At 38.7% G+C, this 24,473-nt stretch overlaps 1 protein-coding gene across 1 annotated transcript in view; it reads left to right on the forward strand.

Annotated features, from left to right (window-relative positions):
• The first annotated feature begins 1,237 nt into the window (after positions 1 to 1,237).
• The window catches only part of LOC150106287 (dual specificity protein phosphatase 1-like), a 66,336-nt gene continuing 43,100 nt past the window's right edge, over positions 1,238 to 24,473 (forward strand). The window contains exon 1 of the mRNA XM_090392305.1: positions 1,238 to 1,669. Coding sequence (XP_090248431.1) covers positions 1,273 to 1,669 — 397 coding nt within the window. The 5' untranslated portion in view covers positions 1,238 to 1,272. The remainder of the gene's footprint in view (positions 1,670 to 24,473) is intronic.

A 24,473-nucleotide genomic window follows, 5' to 3' on the forward strand; every position in this document is an offset into this window, starting at 1 on the left:
CGAGTGCCGTGCTGTGCAAGAATCTGTTGTCATAGAAGCGCATATCATACTTGTCTGTCAAACAAACAAAACTATTTTATTATACAGAAAGAATTACAATTTTTCACTTACACCTCAAATTTTTACTTCGGAAAAACAATAATTAAAAACCTAAAAATTCACAATTATGGATTTCTTGAGTGAGGATCGACAGTCTTTATTGCCTCCCCATCCGCTGCTAATCACGACTCTGACTCATTATCAGCATTCGCCGTGAATGAGATAATGAACGAAATAACTGCTGTTGCAGGACCCCCTTTTATGTGATTTTAAAGAGCTTTCTTTCCGCAATTTCAATACCTCACACCACATTCGTTTCTGCTTCTCCGCTGTCTGTCAGAACATTTATAACGACCTCTTACTACAAACGGGTCATTCGTTTAGATCCATTGTGTAATTTGCGGCCTTCTACTTCCAAACTTGAGTGGTTACGAAAGCGGCGAGTGCTTTCGTTTATTATTCACCCCAGTAGAAGCAAAAATGTTGTCAATTTTCTACGTCCGCAAAAAGAATTTCTCAATCACATCCTTGCCTGCCGAATCGTCCCTGACTGAGTTAAGTAAATGCCGCACGAGTAAAGGAAAAGTGTCAGAAAAGAAAATGGGTCACCGTTCGTCTTGCCATCATCTAGCCGTGAAGGTGACGTAGCCGAGACGGAGTACAGCCATTTGTTTGACTGACAGACGGATTATCTACGTTGTGCGATGTACATGTGTGCGTGTGTGTTTGCATCGATCGAGCTTCTCGACGACTACCTCGCTGTACCATATAAGGAGATCACGTGAGGCTTAGCGATGTGTTCCTACGACTGATACACACACTCAATGAAATCTAGAATTTCACCTTTCGTACTATGAATGAAAATCCTCGGTCGTCACAGAACAGCAGTTAGAGGCCGTTTCGCGAAAATTTATGTCCCATTTTCGAAGCGTGCTACGAGTTAGAAGCGATTCACAAGGACTACTTTCTGTGGCGGATGACTGTTTCGGTTTACGCGTTCAGCTATTTTCATTCATAAACACTCATTGAGAGGCTCGGTACAATACTACGACTACTACAATGGCCGAGATAGTAGGATGAACTACATACGAGCTTCGGAATGGGGACGGCCTAAATCGCAGCCTCTTTAATCTGCTCAAAACCTTCCCTTAAACTTCTGCGGGAGATTCATGCTCAGCATCGCTTCTAAATTACGGCGGGATTTCGAAGAGAAACTACGTCTGTAAAAGCACTATGGCCGTGCTCATTCCCTTCCCGTCTGAGACGTTACGTCGTTATTTAGAGCACGGAGGTCAAGTCGAGTTTTTCGGTTCCGGTGCCCTGTCGTCCGAAGAGTCGAGTGTTCTGATTCTGGACTGCAGGCCGTTCCTGGCCCACAACGAGGCTCACATTCTCGGCGCAATAAACATCCACTGTCCCGCTATTCTACGTCGACGCTGTGGCGGTCGACTACCTCTGCGAACTGTAATTCCAAACGGAGACGTCCGTGAAAGGTTGTTGTCAGGCGCGTGCCACGTTGTTGTGTTATATGAAGATCAGGGTTTGTTACCTCACGGAGATTCGATGACGGAGTTCGTAGCCCGTTGTCTTCAGTTGGAAGCGGGGATCACACACCTCTACGTTCTCGAAGGTAAGTGGACTCCATTTTATTACTTCTTGAGAAAACTCTGCCAAATTTGCCTCAGAATGATTCTAATCTTAAAATATCGCTAATTTATGTGTTTGTTCGTGGTTTGCTTCGATCGAGCCCGTCCTCGATAGTAATGATGACAGTCCCTTAGAATGCTACTCTTACGAGAGTAGCCTTCTAAGGTGGATTTACATATTCACCCATCATTTCAGTTGCTGCACAAAACGTCTGAAATTCAATGATACGCATTGAAGCAATGCTGCAGAAGGCATCCAATTTTAGCAAGCATTTATTTTTCGAGGAGCAGATTATTGACATTTATTATATCCCTTGTGCTTCATGTAGAAAGATATAGAATGCTTTTCAAAAATTAGAAGTATTTGAAACTTAAAAATATTCGAAGACGAATAGTTGTTTCGGTGTTTACCAGAAAATTGCAGTCAACTCTTCATCCCCTTTCAACGAAACAGCAAAGAAATAGATTTAAGAAACTATTCCCACGTGAATGTTTTCATCCAGTCAATAATTACAAAATAAGTGATGTTCTTTTTATGCATCTTCATATGATGAGAAATATGATGAGAGAGATCACCAAAAGCATTGAGCCATTCCAAGTCTTTTTTTTTTCTTTTTCTTTTTTTATTCCTCCTCCTTTGTCAAATCTTCGTTTTTAAAAAATTATCAAAAGATAATTTTTTCTTATTTATTCGGTTATTACTTTCTTGTATTAGGTTCGTGTTTCGAAGCAGAAGAAATAAATTTCTATTCTCGCTTCGTCCTGTGCTTGATGGCTTTCCAATTCCTCTTCTCAGAGGAATTTCAAAAACATCAGTTGAATTATTGGAAAGAGAGGAAAAGAATCGACGTCTGGGTTTCCAGAACAACTTTTACTAATGTTTTTCTGATAATAGTTTGATAGTGACTTTCTTCAATGAATTTGCACTAAAAAAAAAAAAAAGTCCCGACCCAATGGACGCCATCATATAATCGCTTACTACTAGCTGATAGTAACCAATTCTAGGTAGGCTAAAATCGACTTGTTTGATTTCATCAGCTCGAAAATTTCGTCTAAAAGTATTTCAAATATTCCATCTTCAAAAACGGAAGTTTCTTTGAAATGTAACACGTATGCAGCTAATGACGCTGTTATTCCACTCCTATTAAAGGTAACACCATTTTATCTGATAATTTCTCATCGCATCAAACTGAAATAGAAGCCCTTAATTATAGTTGAAATAAGATGTAGAAAGTGGCACTTGTCCAATAATAACTTGAAACACAGACTTCACTAGAGAGAGGCCTTTAGCCGTCATTACTATTGTCTTCCTTTAATTATAAGGATATTCGTAGCGACTACTTTGGGAGCTTCATTAACATAAGATGCCATTTAAACAGACAGTATTTGCAGTACTATTAATATAGTGTATAAAAACAGATTTTTAATTCTACAGCTTATTTAGAAACGCATCAGTTACTTTACATCGAGACTTACGGATAGCGCTTTTCACAATACTTTCGGCGCAATTTGGGGAATTCTCTTTCTAGAATGTTTCATCTTGTTATCATCCAAGAATTTTTACGCATGCGAACCGAAGTAGCTGTGCAGCTTAACATATGACACGGAAAAGTTCTAAGTGAAAATGAAAGAAAACAATATATTTATAATATTAAGAAGAGCTGCTGACATTTCCTCAAAAATGGAAAAATTCAGCTTTCTCGGGCCACGTCGTGTTTCAAGGCTATTTAGGTAGCTTATCAAGAGGTGGGCGAAACCCAGAGAGTTCAAGCATGAACTCCCAACGTTCAGCCTGCAAAAGGAATTAATGAAACCATTATTCTGTAACTAAGTATATGCATTTCGAAAGATTCGGAACTTTTCAGTGTCGGGCTGAAGTTAAGTACTCTTTCGCACAACTGGTTTGACGTTTTCATATTCGTTATCGTAAAGCTAGAATGCAATTAAACTATCTGCATGGTTCGTTTTCATTAACCTCTATCGAAAATAACTACAATACTCTCGTCCTTGTGTGAACTATAGGTTTCTGGCATATCTACCTTCAAATCGGAATAATCGTGTTAGTGTTAAAATCGAAACATTACTTCCAGGATTTTATTTATTTTTTCCTTTGACGACCCATCTCCAGAAAAACTAACCTTTCGTGAGTGTCTACTGTTGAAATAAGCTGGAAATAATCATATTAAGATATAAAAGCAGGAAACAACCATGCACAAAGAAACCCAGATGCTTGTTATGTCCTCGAATCTCCAACCTCCATAGTGAGGGTAGTTTTATTTTTTTGGACAACCCCAAAATACCAGGGAAACAGTTTTTCAAACAACGATGTCACACCGAGATTTGAATCCAGTCTTTCAGTTGCACAGAGAAGATCGTCTATTCGACTGCCGAGGCCAACTATGGTCTTAATGCTCTCATTTTGTGTGGGCATAACCAAGGTTGTTGAGTACAGAGCTTATCAGACTTAATACCCATTACTGAAGTTGGCGGAACTGTTATTGCAAATAACGTCAACGCTTATCTAAGTCTCCGCATTTGTTCATTTTTATGTAATTTGGATCGTATTTTTTTCCCTTTAAATCGAGGTCAGATTTTTTTTTTTTTTTTTTTGTATGATTATTATTATTCTGGGTCACTCGAAGAAAAGTCTGAACGACAGTAGGTATGTAGCAGAATTGTTTCTTGAATGAATGCCTCCTACGTGTTCTACATATGCTGGGAATGGCATTGTACAGTTTGTAGTCCAGAGCAGCTTGGCGTAAAATAAACAACTTAAGAGGTGGAAAGCGGTTGCTTTTTTTAGAATTCTCTTAATCCTCTAACATTTCTACCCTAATCCTGTAATCTTTTGTCTCTCTCTCAATGAAATGGGAATTCTAAATGGCACCAAAGCCAGCCTCGTGTACAGATCAATGCAGAGAGCCCATACACATTCGTGTAAATACAAATTTAATATGGACTCGCAAAAAACAAAATATTTCTGAGCGCTTGTTAATAACTGATTTGTAAAATTAAAAAAAAGAGTAATTCGCAGTAAAAAAATAATACTAAAAAAGGATTTAAATATGATAAGAACATCAGCAGAATTTTCAGAAAAGAACTCGTGTTGAATGTGGAGATAACAACAGTGAGTTTTTAACATTCTGCCAGATTACTGGTAGTGAAACGTACAGTCGAACCAAAGAGGTTTGAAGGAGCTCTTCTCAAGCTTGGTGACAATATTTTGTTGAAGTTTTGAATTCAAGAAACGGCGTTTTTGTGTGGATTCCCACCTACTAAAAGTTGTATATACCAATCATACGGTAGTACGGAAGGTGGGTTTATATAAGACATGCAGCGAGTGTTTCAATATATAAAATAATAAATTCCATTAAAAATTCTTTCAACACAACTTTGTTAGGACATAAAGTGTGGAAAATAATTTTTGAGCTGTGTGTACACTTATTACACACTGCGAAATATTTTGACTCTCCACACGAGATGAGTCATCCTCGCATACTGAACTACTTATAATCAGACAATTTTGCTTTTGTTCGAATTGAAAAACTGAAATTCGAAATTTATAAAAATGGTTCGATGTCTTCGCAATTTTCTTACTACAAACTATATGTTAAATAAGTTCTACACTGGAACGAGCACTTTACAGCGAAAATCTAAAACAATTATTTTAAATTTAAGTTAGTATTCGATACATCTTCTATGCACTGTTTTCATCATCGTTATTTTACCAAACAAGTTATGTGAAGTATAGAGGCGCTTTACTTACAATAGGAGTTTACCTGCTATCTCATAATGCACAGCGAATTCCCTTCTTGGCAGTGTATACCGCTGTGCATTATGGGAAGGATAGTTTCCTCCTTAAGGAGAAAACTTGCTAAGATCTGTTATTTCTTCTTTTACAACTTTGGACAAGTTTTGCAAGCTAAAACTAATTTATGTATAAAACCTCCTGCTTAAAATAATAAAAATGAACTTGTCTCACTCGCTATCAAGCTCTTCAAAATGTAATACAGTTTGCAGAATGTAGAAAAATATTTTTAAAAATCATTTTGTTGTGAAAAAAAATTAACGTGTGCGCACGTCGAAGGCAGGAAAAAAAAATCTAATCTAAGTTAATCTTTCGCGGTAGTCTACTTATGCCTAAAATATACGTTGATTCGCTGTGGCGCTATAGTTCAATACTTGAAGAGCTGGCGTGAGACTGTAGGGGGAATAACCGCTCCACAAGAAGATACAAGAACAGACAAATGCCAAGCGCTGCTTATCACATGGGCATCCGATATCTAAGTCCACAACGAAGTTAGCCTTCCGATACATCCTTGAGTACTGCATATATATATATATATATATATATATTTTTTTTTTTTTTTTTTTAAATGTGAAACACTTTTTTTGTGTGTGTGTATTTGATTTCGACACGTGGGAGATGCAAATACACTGTTGAGAAATATAAATTCTGCACTTTGTTCCTTATGAGAGCACCCTTGTGTAATACAATCAGTCCATATGTGAAACACCTCGCAGATCTGATCACTTGGATATTTAGGGAATAACGAAACACTGAGTGAATAAAGGCAAGTCAATAAAATTGTATTAAGACTCTGGAATTTTGGGTGGGTGTGGAAATATTAAAGGAATGAGACTTACAGCTCGGCAAATAGAATTCGGTTAGATGAGAGGGAGAGAGGAGCATAGGAAGGCATTTGAATGAACAACAGGTGGTCACATTTCGAAGTCTTGTGAACAGGGAGGCGAGAGAAGTGAATTTTTGCTTTAAAAATCTTAAGCGAGTAAGATTTATTGCCAGAGCGGATGTTGAATGCACCAACTTTGAACTCATTCAAGTTATAGCGTGAATACGCGTTGTAATATGCCGAGTGAATGAATCCTTCGCAACGAGTGTTGGATTCTCATGGGGGAATGGACACGTCAGAAACGTCGCCAAGCGCTTTCATATATCAAATGCACTCAGGGCATTACTACTATTTAGGAGGTTTATGTTCCTCAGTTTATAATTAATTGTTTATTTTTAAAAATAATTTATTAACTAAATTATTTTATTGTAATTCATTTTGGAGGTCTATTAATGTAGATGGCGCTATTCTCCTGCAGCCGATGGTGCGCATAATATCACGCGCATTCAGTGGAGTTGTTCTCTTTATGTGTGTGTGTTCCTATAATTGGATTGATAATGGCTATGAAACTTTGTCGAAAATTTTAGAAATAAAGACATTTAAATTAAAACGTAAGCGATTCCAGTAATAATATTTTATGATGAAAATGGCAACCAGGTCTTCAGAAGAAAGGCAGGGCACGGGAATGCTTTGTCTGATGACTCAGTTGTCTTGTTGGATTGTCTTTTCTATGTGAAGGGATTCATGGTATTTCTTTATCAATTCTCAATAGATGTACCTCTCTCTTCTACACGAGTAGTATATTTTGGAAATATCCCTGAACGATGTGCGACTCCGGAGGACGACTAAAGAAAACAGCGATGGCATACACCATTTTACGAATATAGTTACGTATGTGATACTCTAAGAGACACTCGTTACTATTCGTATCTCCTTCGGTCCATTTCGAACATAGAGTCCCTGGGTCCAGATACCATGTTCGATTTGGACTGGAGGGGTCAAAAAATGAATGAGGAAATGCGGCTTAACCATTGAAGATCCTCGATGTTATTCACGATGGAGCGCAAACGAATATCCTTTTGCGAATCTCTTGTATCGATAGAAGCATGGGTGGATTGAGTTGGTCGGAATAAGGCCAAGCAACTTAAACTGAGATCAGCATATTATGTTTGTTTTGCGGACTGCAAAACTGTCATTTCGTACGAGACTAGCTAAGTTGCCTTCAGCTGAAAAAAGTCATGTTCTAAACAGAATTCGCACAGGTCTTTCTAACCGAATCGAAAATGTTTCATTGTACTGACTATCCCTCTACGAGGTAATGTGATTAGTAATTTGTTTGTAGGATCACTTGCTGAGAATATTAGGAATGAAAATTAACGTCAATGTATCTTCAAAAAAGGATGTCATGTAATATGCTGTAAATAGACGATTGTTACTTGAAATAGTGTACAGAAAGCCACCCCGTTTTAGTATCGCTGGGACTGCCTTGTTAGAGACAATAAACCCTAAAATATCTTCCGTGCTGGGTCATTGTTTTAAGTGGTAGACAGAATCCTTCGTGTAAAGTATCTCTCTCTTTTCGTGGAAACTGGTGACATACAATACGTGAAGTGTGTGTGCACGCGCGCGCTCTTCACGTAAAATTAATTAGTGGGATATTGTGTTTGCATTTTCAAATGTCATCGTCACGCCCACATTAATAGCTACTATTAGTGTCACACTATTAATATCATGCTATCTGAGGTATGTTTTTTCCTTGTGACCTAAGAATGACAGCCGGTGTTAGCAATCGGAGTGATAACCAATCAAGCTCAGAACATGTAGTGTGTATTTTTGAGTACACGGAATCGCAGTGTTAAGATTTTAAAACAACTTTTTAATATTTTAACGCAAGGAATATCGGCTTCTGACATCGATAGTACAGTCATATTACACAGAGTATGCAAAGTATATGAAGCGAAGTATTTAAAAAATTTTTTGCTCAGTCGAGAATATCTTGTGCTTGAGAACTAACAAATCCATATCGCTTCCTCCGTCTTTCCTACTCGACTGGCACCCACTCTCTACGGCATAGAAAGAAGCCTACATGCAGGTCTGTAAGGGAAAAAAGGAGGTGATAACTAAAAATACCATCCAGTTGCTTGAGGTTTCTGTTGGACAAGTCGAACAAGCCCATCAGCAATACCGATTCCTCCTGTCTCGACCCACAACTGATTTTATAACCTTGATGACCATCCTGTGGACACGAGCCATGGAAAGGTTTGGAAAAACTCTTGCTCTTGACATTTCTAAGACATTTACTCAGGTCTGCCACAGAAGTTTGCTCAACAAGCCGAGTGCGGGTAAAAGAAGAAAGAGTAATTTTGAAAAGCGAGTCTCCTGACCAGCTGAATGGGGAAACAGCGAGAGAAGCCGTTCTGAATAAGAGGCAGATGGAAGGAAAGAAGACGAAGGGAAATTGGTTCGGTATGTTTCGAACTGTGTAGTAAACGGATGTTGACCAGTAGCTGGTATTACAGCTAGAAGAGGATGATGGCGAATTCAGCAGAACATTGTCCATGGAGTACCTGACATAAGGGAGTAAACAGATCTCTCGATGCTATTCAGAAGAGGGCAGTCTTGTTCTTTAGAGGTCTGAAATGCATTGTTTTATCTATTTATACATGTTTGTGTCACAGTACATTGTATGGGCATCAGAGGTCCTAAAAGGTCTTAGGGAACCATCCCTCTCCTGCCTTAACGCTTCATCTTGTGACACCAGGTCGAATTTCTCGACTCAGATTTTCACTTAACCCTCTCCGTGGAATAGCGGTTCTCTAGCTGGCTTCACTAAGATCAAGTCTTTTGGGCTAGTTTCAGAAGTGTTTTTTTTAGAATGCTTTACATTAAAACAAACAGTCGGCGAATGCGTAAAAGGTGACAAACCTCTTGGCTGGATTTCGATGCAAACTACAGCAAGCTAACAATACGAATAACTTTGATATCTTACAAAACCAAGAATTGACTCGAGGGGTGAATCACTCCTCTGTCCCCTTCTCCCCAGTTGTAACGTGTGTGCAACTTTCGTCTATTGGGTGCTCAAAGAGTTACTGTATCTGTATTTCGTCTGTTCATTTATCCATTTCTTACATTTGGTAAATAGTTGGCGGTGCTGTAACGGATCAAAAGAATGATCCTATGACGCAACTAATAAAATACTGGTGAAACAGAAATCCTCTTAATAACATGACAGTCATGGAAAGTATTCTTTATATAAGAATACTTTTATTCTATTTATAATGTAAGAATAGAAACACCATTCGTTATCATGACACCTGTACTGCAGATCATAATTTATTACTATGAACAGTGGCGGCTCGTGGCTTGAAATCGTGGGGGTGCTGCAACTTTCGAAATATACATACACGCTGTAAGTACAGTGTATACGTGTTTGGATAAAATATCAAAATTATGGTAAAAATTAAAAAAAAAAAATTAAACATGAAAAAATATCGTTTATTATCGATAAAATTATACAGTTTGGTATAATTCAAAATTACTTAAAAATAAAATCCATTCCTTTAATTGTAATTACAGGAATGGATTTACAATTTTTGGACACTGCAATTAAATCCTTTAATTGTAATGTCCAAATATTTAAAGAGACGAAGTAAATACGATAAACACTACGAACACTCTACTACTGCTGTAAACTGCATATAAACAACAGTGGAACTGCGCGACAGACAGTGCCGCATTACGCTAATAGCTCGCATCTCACTATGATGTGCACATGCTTGCCCGCGTAGCAATGACACTGTGGTAAACACAGTGCTGTTAGCGTCCTTCGCCCTCCTAAGTGCTACAAGATGGATTTTTATTATTTTTTTATACAAAATAAGAGAATTGTATAGGATTGTTGATGATAAAATTAAATATTACAAGCAAATATTAATAAATATATTTATATATCGAGAAAAATTGGGGGTGCTGCAGTTCCTATGCACGAGTCGCCCCAACTATGAATGATCTAATCGAAACCACAACTGAAATAACTATGTAGATTTAATGCAGATTCTAAAATACCCAATTCTGTTAAATTCTCTCCAGCAAGTCCGGAATTATTACTGTCACTATCGCTTTGCTAAATAAGGTCAACCAAATGATCCCGATGAAGGGGATGACCAAAGCGGAATTTGCGATTTCGACAACACTGTAACCGCTCTTTTACAGCTGTAAATGAAATAACCTATATACATTAGTAACGCGGGTTTGAGCTGAAGATTTTTGAGGGATTTTTTATTTCTTTTTTGTATAATCCGGAGACCTTGCCACTTTGCACTTCTATAAATAGAATATGGTTTCACATCTGCGATAAAATTCATCTCCCATGGCGGGATTCGAACTCGCAGTCGACTACGTGGAGAGCGAGTTACTCGGCCAAACCAATCGATAAGCGTAGAATGCGTCAGCACATTTCACCACAACGCACCTAAAATAAACTTATTCTACGTTGAAGCATAATACGATTTTTTTTTTTTCTTTCAAAGCAGCTCATTTTAAAATATTTACTTAACTTTTCTATGCCTTAAAATAACTGGCAAAAATTACTCCGTTCGTTGTAATATCATCAGTATTTCAAGTTTCACTTTTATTTCTCTTGTCTACGTCTATTAAGTATATGTTTTCATAACTTAATGGTAAACTACAGTCACCATTTTTGATGAGAACTCAAGAAAGCAAATTCTCAAAAGGGAAGACTAATGGATTTTGGAACACACAAAAAAAAAAAAACACGCCCAGAATCGGATCACTCATTTCATTTTCTACTTTGTATCTATATTTAATGAGAACCTTTTGTATGTGTGCAAGGACGAGGAGAATCAACATTCATTTGCTATGGAAATTCTTGTATTAAGAGAACTGAACGAAGAGCTTGGCTCTAATAAGACAAGAACAAATTAATGTACTTCGGTGGGAGGGGATTAAAACCATATAATGTACTCTATATAAATAACTTAACTTTGCCAGTATTATTATTTAGTGGGATTTTTTTTTTCGGCGCGAAAGCCTGAAAACATGAAATATAATGCTAGAATGTGGGCAGGTACGTAAAAGAGTTGGTTGTTTATACCTGAATGCACTTCGTGGTACGTACTCAGTCAGCTAAACGGCCAAGTTGTTTGTTCCGTAATTTGAAACCACCGATTGGGAAAAAAATGACTGACAAATAACGTTTTATCATTTGGAATCCTCATCAAATTATTTTGCTTGTGTGGTCTGAAAGGTTGGGATTGTTCAGACAACATCAGAGCAACTTAAGGATGTGCGGCGAATGTATTGCATCTTAAACTGCGTGGGTTCCCTGCATGCTTTGAAGAATGGAAATCCTTCCATCTTCCGTGTGAAAGTAATTAATGTTCAGACAAAGAGCGAAATTTTGGAAGGAAAGATATCGGTCCTTCTTATATGCTGCGATGTTCGAACCCGAGATGGACGAGCCCTACTACACACTGCAATATTTTAATGAACACGACGTGCCTTTATTTATTGCCAGAAAATCCGTTTTTTCAATAAATTACGACACTGAATAAATTTTACTCCATACTGACAACATTTGGTGAACTGTGCGCAATTTCCAAGTCGTTCAAATACATCACTTGTTCGAAACGACTGAGTCCGTTAGATGGCATTTAACATTTGATTGAATGTCGTTTTATTACTGAAAAATATACGGAAGAGTGAATCGCGTCTGGTCTGAGTGTCCGATGCTAAAGTGTGAGCAAAACTACGCAGCAACATCCGAAGGCGACTGCGCAAATGAACATTTTTAAGAGCAGGAACGGAAATAGAAAACGCTTCCAGACCACACAGCACGAGAAGCTGTCCGAGGAAAGAGCGGAGGCGTCACTTACGCCAACTCGGATATTAATATTTCAAGCAATTGTGAATGAATGATAATCGCCCATTCAACTTTTGTTTACTTCCCATCAAGTCATGGAGCCATTTAGCAGTTCAAAATCCTTTCCTACTCACTTTCGGTGATAAAGACAAATTTCAATATAAAATTAATGATTATTTCTTTTTTTTATTTCGATACTCAAAGTTGACTACTACTGAAATTCGTGACTAAAGTTTCAGCGGGGCTCAACGTCTTCATTCCCCATCCAACCGATCCCACTCCAATCGACAGAGGAACTACAAATCTTCCTCATCCCGTGTAGAATTGATACAAAAATACAATAAATCCAATATGATAACAAGAAACGATCAATACACCAGCAGCTTATAATCTTCGTTCATTATTAGTGCTCAATAAATAGTCCTGTCAAGGGCTATCTCCATCCAGGCGGTTGACTATTGTGAATCTTATGCGCAGCAGAAAGATGGATGGTAAGGTTCTGATCTCTTTCATCTCGCAGTTAGCATCTTATGTTTGTAGATACGAGTGTTCACGGGGCCGGTTTTTCTGGAGGGAGGAAAAACGAAAGTTTTTCCGGGAGAAAAATGCTCCACGCCCATATTAAGACCGACTAACTCGCCATTTGATTGAAATCACGTCACTGACGGAATTCGAACCAAGGTTTTTCCAAACAGGACCCGCTTAAACCAACTGGGCTACGGAGGTTCTAATAAATAGTTGCAGCTATAAACTAAAGAAAAATATATAGAAATAGTGGATATCGAAGATTCAATATTATTTCAAAGCCGAATATATGTAGAATCTTCAGAAGTTTCAAAATTTTGACCAGAGAGCTTATGAGAATAAAATCCTCGGCATCAGAGTTGTCTTAGCTTGCACTACTTAAGGACACAAGCGCCTGTCTGGGCGTTCGTATATTCGCCTTTTATTAGTGCATTTGATAAAAGTTTCACTGGTCTGAGAGCTTTTTCCAACTGGTTGTCTTTCTTCAGAGACTAGGCAGAAACCTAAAATAAAAAATAAAAAAAACTCTCGTTCAATACCAATCCAATGTCAAGGTTGTATTTTTCATAAGTGAACTATCAGTCGTAAAAAACAGCAACAAATAGTTCTAGCGCTTATGAAAAATGGAAAAATTATAATTTTTACTCATCAAATAAATCGTCTCTTCTCTATTAATAAAAATACTTCGAATAAGAATTTCAAGAACAAATTATGAGAGCATGACACTCAAATAGCACCTCAACGAATGCAACGTTCTTCAAGTAATTTGGAATAGCAGTTCTTCGGACCATACACACAAGAATGATAGAGGAATGCATCTTAAATATACGAACACAAGTAATCTGAGAAGTTTCAGAAATGTATTTATAAAAAAATCTTCGAAGTGGAATTCAATAGGCGTTTTATTTGTAGCTCTTCGTAAAACAAAAACTTATACTCGATTTCTCGTTAGACACTGTTTCGTATTTCACGATGAACCGTCACAACAGTGTTTGAAATTCCTTAAATTTTCCAAAGTTGCTGCCAGTGACGGTACATAAACTTGATTCTTGATAAAAAGGAGATATCGAAAATGGAGTTAAAGAAATCCCCCCCCCCCCAGATCAATCCGGTAATCAGACAACTACGTGGTTAGAAATATTGTGACCTCGTTGTTGATTTAAAGCGGTGCACCATCCTGTTGATAAACCAACATCCGGTGTGTTTTTTTTTTTTTGTTTGTGTGTGTTTTTTCAGTACTTAGGGACAGTAACTAAATTTCTGACATCATCCATTCATTTGGGGGGGGGGGGGAGCGTACACTGAATTAGAAAGTATAGCACAAAACATCGACTACCTCCAAGGTGTCGACCAGAAATAAATTACGAGAAGTAATGTGGTTTTCTTTCAGGATTTTACGCTTTTCATTCAAGATAACAGGCCAAGAGGCTAGCCATATGCTAAGCAAACAACCTTAAATGGTCAATGATGTCGTCAGGATTTTTAATTCCTCATACTCGAACATCATGCACGTTCCATTCGCCGTTCCTCAGAGTGAAATGTTGCCTCGTTATTAAAACAATTTTTGAGCCTAAAGGTTCTCTTTCCACTCCGAGTTGATCGCATTACAGCAAAATTCGTTTCAATTAATTTGGTTATTTCCTGTTCTGCAACATTGAATCCTGTAAGGAATGGAGGATCATCGTTGGGATACATAGGATATTTGTCAAGTTAAGCTCTCCGTATACAACTGACTAGCTGTGAAGCTACTTAACTCACAAACTTTCACTGAACTTTGGATTAAAAAAAAAAAAAAAGATTTTAACTTCTGTTGAAGAAATAATCAACTACTAACTTCAGCAGTATTTTCAGATGTACAAAAAAGTCTTTGAAATTTGAAAAAGGAAATTATAAAAGAGAAATTCAAGCTAATGCTCTAATGGATTTAAAAAATCTTTTAATGATAGATCACAAATCGTAAAAATAAACTATAGCTACTGAAGTTTCAAAAATGAAATCTAAATTTTGTTTCACGGACTGCTCTTAGCCCATATTTTTTTTTTTTATCCGTTACAGCATATCAACGATTCTACGATCTACAGCTTGAAAATATTTGTAGATGGCATTGCATTGATCTCTTCGAACATACAAAGCGAAATAGAAATTGTGCTGAATGCCGATCTGCTAAAGTAACAAACTGGTTCCACTCAAGTCCACCTATTTTAAAGGTCAAAAAATACTTGCAAAAAGGGAAACTATATTGATATTTTGAAACTATACTGAACTTCATGATCGGAACTGTAGATCCAATTCGTGGACATGAAGAGTGAAGTTTTAATTCAAATAAGTAAAAATCTATACAGTATTGATATATGCAATGGGCAGCAAGTTATGCTCTACTTCTTTACCCAATGATCTTAACTTTCAAAAAGTAGCAGAAGAAATGGAGTTTGAAATTTAATACGACGCTTCTAAGTATCTGCCACTTAGAAGGCGGTATGCCATGAGCGTAAGTCGAACGACAAGCTATCTGGGATCATGTTAGAATTGAGGTCGAAGAAACAAAGATCGTGGTATACTATTAATTACGTATTTTTGTACTTACTGTATATCTGTTTGAAAAGTGAGAGAAGGAATATAACCTTCGTATGAAACTGGTCGAACTCAAAACCCATTGAAAAGCCCTTATAAGGGTTCCTCCCGTTCTTAATAGGATAAAGAGAAATCGTATGCACTTGGATGAACTAAGCGTAATAGAATTATCTTCTTCGGTAATTGATAATTTTTCCGCTATTTAAAAACCTCGCTTTCTATTTGCCATTACACTAGTCGGTTGCTCTTTCACAGTACACATGAAAAGAGAATAACATAAATGAAGAAAATATCAGATAAATCAGTCAGTAGCGGTTCAAAACATGAAAAAATGAGGCGAGTCATCAACGGTTATGACAAAGCATGTATTATAGATAATACATGATATCTATTCTAACTGACTTTTTTTACATGAAAGAAAACGATAGTTGTTATGGCTGAAAGATATGTTAATTAAAAATTCATGCATAACGATTTATATAATTTTGCACTGTTCATCATGTGGGTATGTTACTGCGCACGCGCATAACTCTAAGTCCATCTAACCTTGCGGTAATTTTTTGTATTGATGCTGTCTAGTCAGGATACCGACTAGAGAAATTTTTCTTAGCTCCTCTTTTTCAGCTGGTTCCCGAATGAGTTGATCGTTGGAGGACAAGAAGTTGTTCTTTTCTGGAAGCAAGTTTTTATTCTCGCAACTCAGAGAAATAGCCCGGAGAACTCACTATTTCAGAGCAAAATACCAATTAAGATTTAGGATCGCGAAATGGCGCCAGTATTTTTTTTTTTTTGCTGTACTCTCACCGTTTTCAAAATCGGTAACTGTGAGCTCAGTTATCTTGACGGTTAAGAGCGGAAACCAGCTGCCCGCCGACTTCTAAAAGTTAGTGAGGGCAAAAGGAGCTGTGCCTGCTCCATTTGAGAAATGAGATTCACTAGAATAGAGGACAGAAAAATGTTGCGAGTGCTTTGCACCCCCTTCCTCAGAAAACAAGCTCAGCATTATAGAATAACCTAATACTGAGTGCTCGTGGATGCACATAATATGGTTAGGAATAAACAGGAATCGATCAGTTCGTAGGATTCATGCTGTTACCGTGGAAGGATAATGATTGTGGATATCGCAATGTGCAACACCGATCACGCCGGACTGGTTGGCCGAGTAATTAGGTTCCCCGTTCTCTGATCAAGAAGCTGGGGTTTCGAATCCCGCCATGGGCATCGATGTTTCCGAATGTTTTTAGGTAAAAGACGAATTTAATCGAAACCACTTTAATTTGGAATGAACTGAATGGCAAAAAATATTAAACGCTTTCCGGTCGGTGTTTTAAGCTGGGTCTCAAAATGTAAATACAGTATATCGGTCCAGGACTTGCTCTAAGGCGTCAGCGATGAAAATGCGTGCGCGAAAACGTGCTTTCGAAAGTTCATAAAATACTAATTATTCGTCATTTTCTTTAACATAGACTCTGAAGATGCTGCTGACATGGCACCGCACCACATTCATTTCGTAATGCACAAATAACATAAATAGCGTGCTGTCTGTGCGGGAGACAACGCTAGCACCCCCCATCCGAGTCAGACGAAATTAGCTTGATACAAAATGGTGCTCAGAAAATTCCTTGAGACTTGAATCCGAGATGTGAAGCGTGCTTACGACGCCACGCAGTGAACGAAATAATAATCATCAGCGCAGAAACTATTCTGAACACTCTTCTCTTAGGAATGTTACTCAAGTTAGCAGATCGGTGATGCCACAAGAAATTTCTGGAAATGACTCGTCCGTGGTATCACAAACAGAGATAAAGATAAGATTAATGTAGAATATGTTTTCGGTGCTACATATTCATAATGTCACCAAAAAAATTCGTAATCAGTAATGACTTTTGACACCCGCATTCTCTCTCTCTCTCTGAAAAACAAGCTTCCATTGAGCCCTCGCTGATAGTCGTTCCCCTGATTACGGAATAACAATTTTCCTCGAATTTTTTATAAATCGGTAGTTAAGCCTAATCAGTAAATCGACTGCAGCATTGTTTCTTTGTCTTCGTGCGTAAACGACGCACTATGACCCATTTCGACACGGAATTTACGCTGATAATCTAGCTGTGGTGGGAGACGGGGGGAGTGGAGCTTTAGCGACGTGGCGTACTGTTTGCGTACTACCAGAAATACTGATTATTTGCGTTCAGCTACTGAACTGCACTCCCTCCTTGTTGTTTGTGGCAAACTGAAATACTCCTGAACGAATAAAGACGGCTGTTAATTGGGGAAATTGCTCAATAGCGAAGTGATGGCAAACGCCTAGCGGAAATCAGTGTGGCTGAAAGGAAAGGTTGAACGACAGAGAACGAGAAGCGACCGCACAGATAAGAAAGAGATAAAAACGTATCGCGCTCCGAACGGCCTCGTTCGCCTTTGTTTAGGATTAAAAATCTCGTAGTGCTTACTGTTATACGTCACTGCCATGGCAACACACGCATCAATGACGGGACGGAAGATAACCGTGACCACTGGAATCACGGTACGCACGACGGTCACGTGACTGCGTTTGGAAATCGACTGACGCTTCTGTCGCAAGCTGATTAGCCTTATCTGATTACACATTTATGGCAAACACACAAATATGAATTACGCCTTTCGTTTTACTGCGTCTATCGCATTGTAGATCGTAAACGAAGTACCGTTCGGTCTGATAGCGCCGCTGCATTCATTCCCACATGACATTTCATTCATGCATTCGAAGCAGAAACTTCGATCACTTTAAGACGTACGATGCAATACTCAGTTATTATTATTACTAAACTGCTTTTCGGTAAATGAATTAAACGTTTATTACTACAGTAGACCCCCGCTTTTACGATCCAATTGGTTCTTCTAAAGCGAGCTATCGTAAATCGACCCTAAATTCTCACAGGCTGTGTCAGGAATTGCGGTTACGTTCTTGAAAATAGTTCGAACTCTACAACACCGAACTTAAAGAATGAAACAGCAAATAAACGCATTGATTTAAGGCTTTGATAAGACCACACCTGCATTATTGTGCGCAGATTTGGTCTCCCGGGTTCCAAGGAAGCAGTGGAAAGGATGCAAAGAAGAGTTACAAAGATTAGATCTGGATTATGGGATTTAGTTTATGAGGACTACAGATTCTGGAACAAGAGAAAGAGGGTGTTTGAACGGGTGTTATAGGATATCATCTGAAAATTTTGGTTATATGGATGGTGGGGAGAGAACACGGAGCAGGGGCATCCATGGAAGTTAGTTTGTTCATAGGCAAGAAAGGGGTAAGAGCTAGGTTTTTCTCCCAGAGAGCAGTGAGTGAGTGGAATAGTTTGCCTTTAGGGGGAGTGAGTGCATCTAGCGTGAAGGAAGACAGCTGGTCCGGATGTTTTATAGCTTCCCTCGACGAGTCCTTGACTCCCTGGAGGTCTCAGATAATAATAATAATAAAATGTGATGGGGGGGGAATAGGCTTTTCATTAGTTCCAATGCCGTGACATTTCGATAAGTTCCTCAATGGTAAATTCCTTTTGATGGTAGTTCAGCAATTCATTTTTATCTTCGATAGAACGCATTTTAAGCATCTCTCACTGCTTTTATAGCATCCAAATGATAATTTCGTCGAAACACTTGAATCATTGGGCTACCTTCCTAATTGACTGCTTTTATCCAGGCAAAGCGAATCACAGCAACTTTTATAATATTATGTATTACAATATTTTGTGACCAAACTTGGATAAAACATGTCAATTCAGTTATTAAGTCATTCATACTAGTTAAACTATTTTGGCGATTATACGCTGTGGTCTCAGTATACCTGCCGTAAAATAACACAAATGTGCGTTTGGTTTCAAACTCTTTCCTCCGTTGAACACACATATGTATCCTTACTGCTGGGGAAAAATTAGACAACCAAATCGCTCAAATTAAACCCGGTCATGGCTCCTCTTCCATTCTGGAATGGCCCAAGCCTTAGCACCGTTAATTCACGGGACTTTACGGACGAGTAGGATGGCACAGCTCAACCTCATTTCGCCCATTCGTTACTAATGAATATTCAGAGGAAAGGGGAAATTAAAAAAAAAGAGGGTTTGATTCTATAAAAACATAATAAACAGGTCGTCTGTTTATCATTTTCTAAACTAAAATTTAAACGACGCAGTCACTTAAACTAATAATTCCAAATAGCCTCGTTCTCCACCGCTGAGCAGGATGATTAACATAACTGGGCGATTAAATTTAATCTACAAACAATTGATCAGCATGCAGCAGACAGTTCCCGTCAATTTATATATCGAAATGCTAATTTTAACGTCATTATTTTCATCTCGATAAAAATAAACTGCTTTTATTTGATTTTCGTAATATGCCATGATTTCTTAATTTATTAAAAATTATCATTTAGCATCTTGCATTCCTAAAATTTTCTGAAATTTATAATTTGGGTAAATCCTAAAACTATTCTCCACGGAGTCCAGAGTATTCTCAATCAGCATGTGGGAATCTTGTGCCGCTTATAAAATCATAAATCAATTCACTCCACTACTTGGAAAATGTTAACACTTCTGATCAGTAACAGCTGCATAGCAGTTCACCATTTTTTGTTTTTGTTTTTAATATTTCGCTACTAGCAATTACGTAAAAAAAAAAAAAGAAAAAAAAAGATACTCAGTTAGATAATATCAAGTAGCATCCAATCTTCCCTTCAAATTCACCAGCCAACAATCAATTTCCGATGGATTTGAGCCTCGGTACCTAAAAGCAAATGTACTTTCATCTGACTATCGGCAGATGTTTATTTCGTGTACAGTTCTTTACTGTTACCTCTTTCCTGTTCAATAATTCTACAACTCTAAATTCCAGCTAAAACGCCATGTACATCTGATTGATGAGAACTTTTTTTCTTAATCAAGATGCACGTAATTTATATCGGCTTACCTCAGATCTGGAAAAACTTTTATTGGGATTATATTGATCAAGTGTATATAATAAACAACTAAGTTATACCAACTAGTTTCACCAACTAAGTCTGTTGGCATCTTCAGAGTACATAACTGATGTAATAAACGTTTTTTTAACATTACCTCTGATCTTTTTACACTAAAGAAAAAATATGAGTCGTTCTTCACCCACTTAATCCCTTTTTTAATCGGTAACAGGTGACGTAACATATATCATATTTACTTTTACGCTATTGGTTATTGCTAGTTGGGAAATAGTTCAGATTCATTCATCGACTTTCTGAAAATGTATCAAAGCGGTACCTAGTTAGAATAAGTTGCGTCATGAATGGATTTTGTTGTCCAATTAAACGACACTACGCCTGACTTGAACAGGCAAGACTCATGATTGCTATTCAGACCAAAGAGCAGCGCTGGTGGCTCTGAAGCAGCTAAAAACACCAGTGAACAACTACAAGAAACAACCGAGCGAACTGCAAAAGGTAAAAGGAAGGCCACAAGAAGGGGACCTCCAGACTCAACTAAACTCTCAGAAATCTCAAGAGCAAAGAAACAAGTCTCTCCATACCCTTCCAAATGCATGTCCAAAAAAAAAGTTGGGCATTAAAAGTCGGATTTGCTGCGGGAGGAAGATGATAGAATCCACACTGGGGATCACTAATTAATCAGCAGCACAAATGGTCGAGAATTTGGACGTGATACCATTACGGTTTCGAGAGAAAAAGATGCCTGCACAATGAGACAATACTTTGAGCGTTGAGTTTCCGTTTCAGTGGGATGACCTATCACTCCCGTACGAGTTTGAAAGACTGCAGTGATGGGTGCTAAGTGTAGAGCATAAATTCTAAGCGCACCCGCTGGGAAAGAATTGAAAATTACACTAGGACTAGAAAGTTGCGCGAATGGAACCGGACAGACTTTCTTGCCTGGTACCTGAGGGCACTATGGAGGGTTCAAGACCCAAGGGAAGGCCAAGATTAATATGGCATAAAGTCCTTAGAACTTCACTGAGCTTCCAAAGCTGTTGGCATATGAAAGAGCTAGCTTTGGACAGAGAACGGTGGAATGCTCTTATCCATGTGGGACTCGACCCGTCTTGAGAACGGAAGAGAAGACTGTTCCCAGCAAAGTGGGGGGGGGGGGTCATTTGTCCCAATCATGCAGGATCCAAAGAAGAAAAACGATGCCAGTAGATCGCATGAGAGTGACAGGGGGAAATCCGAAGAAAGCACTTTCCCCTTCAAAATCGGGTTTGGTCCTGTTGATGCTTTACTGCAGCATTGGACTGATTGTGATGTTAGTATCCGTCCTGCCCTGGGTTAACGGCGACATGCAAAATTATTCTCCCTGACTGCTCCAACATACCTGTCGAAAATCAAAGTTTCCATGCTAAAGGAAACGAACGCCCCACTGCATTAAGAATTAGTTATTTAGTCAGGCGGCCAGAAATAAGTCAAATGTTATGGAATGGAGGAGTAGAAGCCAGGCCATCTTACACGGTAACTGTAGTTCCAGAGAGCAGCTGGAGGAAGACCCCCCTCCTCAAAAAAGAATCTTGAAAGCGGATGTGGTCCGAGTTACCAAGAGGTGAGCAACCTAAAAGGAGAACCAGCCAAGAAAGACCAGTATCCTTGGGAAGAAGAGGATTACCTGGCACTCTTGTGAGCAGATAGACGATTTGATCTAGATTACTGATGGTTGGCTGGAATCGTGGTGAAGGGACTAAGACTATGAGTCAGATTAATAAAGCAAAAACAGCTGCAGTTCTTCCAGTGGAGCTGGAAAGCAGCAGTTATATTTAGCCATGGACATCGGGGTCCTCAAGGTCAACAAATCTCGCCACTTGGGTTCCTGAGAGAAAAATCAAATATCAGAGAAATGGCCATCAGAATACGGAGAGCGACAAATGAAGCGATCCACAGAAGAAGCAAAAAAGTCCTCATTCATGTAAGTTTCTCACGTGAAATTGAGACTAGACAAATATATTGTTCTCCGGCCGGTTTGTTTTTGTTCAATAGAATGAAAATTCTCAGTTTCTTCGAGGAAACAACCATCTCCCTATGAGACCGATTACTCCCATTGAAATATCTTATGAAAGTGTTCCTCGCGTTATAGAACAGTGTTCGAAAACTCAGATCTACCTTCAGAAAACGCCAACCGCGTTAATTCAGCAACATGAATGTGATAGCTAAAGATACTCTTGCGCTTGATGGCTCAAAAGATGATGAAATACGAGAATAGTCAGAAGAACGGGGAGGGATATAACTTACATAAAACGCTCACTTCGTTTTCAAACTTGTGGATTATGCAGTCAAGAGACAGGGGATATCGACTCAACACGAGCACTCCCTGCATAATAAATGCGTAAGATAGATATAGATCTCGAAAAACCAGAGCAAAAATAGAAAAAAAAAACTACTCGCAATCAGTCAGTTTGGCAAAAGAGTTCCTGCAACTGGAAACACTGATCATCTCACTCTTTTTTCTTTAATCCAGGGTCCAGACTAAATTTAATCGATCTGCTGCGCATTTCTCGACAATTCGGCATGCTGTAACTGAATGCTTAGGAATACCACACACCATTGAACGAAACAGTGATGTGAAAGGGGCAGCCGATATCAAAGCCCCTGTACCATCTTTAAGATGCGCTTCGGTGAAAATCTAAAATACAGGTAATGGACAAAAAAAAAAAAAAAAAAAAAAAAAAAAAAAAAAAAAAAATGGAAACACCGCTTTCGGGTCGCGTTATCGGTAGTTGCAATGCAGTGTCAGCGATTCACCAAACACAGATGCAGTTAATGTGCAGATATACTCTCGACATTCCTAGGGACGTGTATGTTTAAAGGCAAACTGAGGCCTGTCGCCATTTATTCATGTTAGAATGGAATCCAGAGATCTCTGTGACTTTGAAAGGGGTGTGATTGTTAGAGCTAAGCTGGCAGGTGCATCTGTGGCCAGAACAGCTGAAATTGCACATGTTAGTCGAAGAACAGTCTCCGAGGTCATGTCAGCATGCCAGTCGACAGGATAAACATTATCAGCGAAATGCAATCGTGGACGAAAGCGTTTACTGCAAGAGAGGGACGTTCGAGCAGTATTGCGCTGTACCACGAAAAATAAGAGGGCTACTGCTGAGCAGTTGTATATGAAAAATTCAACACCGTTCGTGAGAAACCGATTTCAACAAAAACTCAGCGCCGAGAACTACGCAGAGTTATATATCACGGCCGGGTTGAATTACACACCACTCCCGTCAATGCACTTCGTCGCGTCCACTGGTGCAAAGATCACAGGTATTGGACTACACAACAGCGGGGGGGGGGGGGGCGATATGGTCCGATGAATCTACGTTCACACTTTTTGCTTGAAACGGACAAATACGTATGTGACGTCAGCCGAAGGAAGCTTACCAGCCAGAGTGCTGTTTCCAACTATGACAGGTTTGGTTCTGTAATGGTTTGGGGCGCATTCTTATGGCATGGTTTGCCTTCCGATACAACAAGTGGAAGGCAGAGTGGATGCTGCACGTTATCTTTCAATCATAAGTGATCATCTTCATCCCATGTTGACACACTTTTCTCCTACGCAGCTAGCCACGTTTCAACAGGATAATGCTTCCATTCATCGAGCAAATATGGTCAACTAGTGGTTTTGCGGTGAGGTGTCTTGTCTGCCATGGCCATCCCAATCGCCAGACTTAAATCCTACAGAACATTTATGGGACATTTTGGAGCGAGCTCTCAGGCAACGTTTCCCACCTCCAAAAAAACAAAGAGAATGGATCCAGTTTCTGTCTGACGAATGGTGTAAGATTCCTCCTGTTGAGTTCAAAGCACTGAAAGTCTCTTCCTCGAAGAATAATACAGGCTATACTAGACGCCCACGGCCGACCAATGCCATATTAATCGAAACGTGTCACTGTTTTCATTTTTTTTTTTTTGTCCATTACCTGCATATTCAATCACTTTAAAACAACTTAAATCTATGATAACAACTTTGGTGGAATTGCAAAAAATAAAGCAGGGACTGTGGAGAGAGATGTATTACGAATTATTTACTGCTGCAAAGGAGGAGAGTTACAGCCAAGATCATCGCCAAGGATTTCAAAAAATCTGCGCTGCTTGCATCAGTCAGATGTTGCAAGCGGTGTGCACATTCCTAGCAGCAACAGAAGAGCTGCCTACATTAGTGTGAGCAGCATATTTTTTTACTG

The sequence above is a fragment of the Typopeltis vanoorti genome, chromosome 5, assembly GCF_054136105.1.
Source record: "Typopeltis vanoorti isolate ZY-2024b chromosome 5, IOZ_Tvanoo_1.0, whole genome shotgun sequence".
NCBI lineage: Eukaryota > Metazoa > Arthropoda > Arachnida > Uropygi > Thelyphonidae > Typopeltis > Typopeltis vanoorti.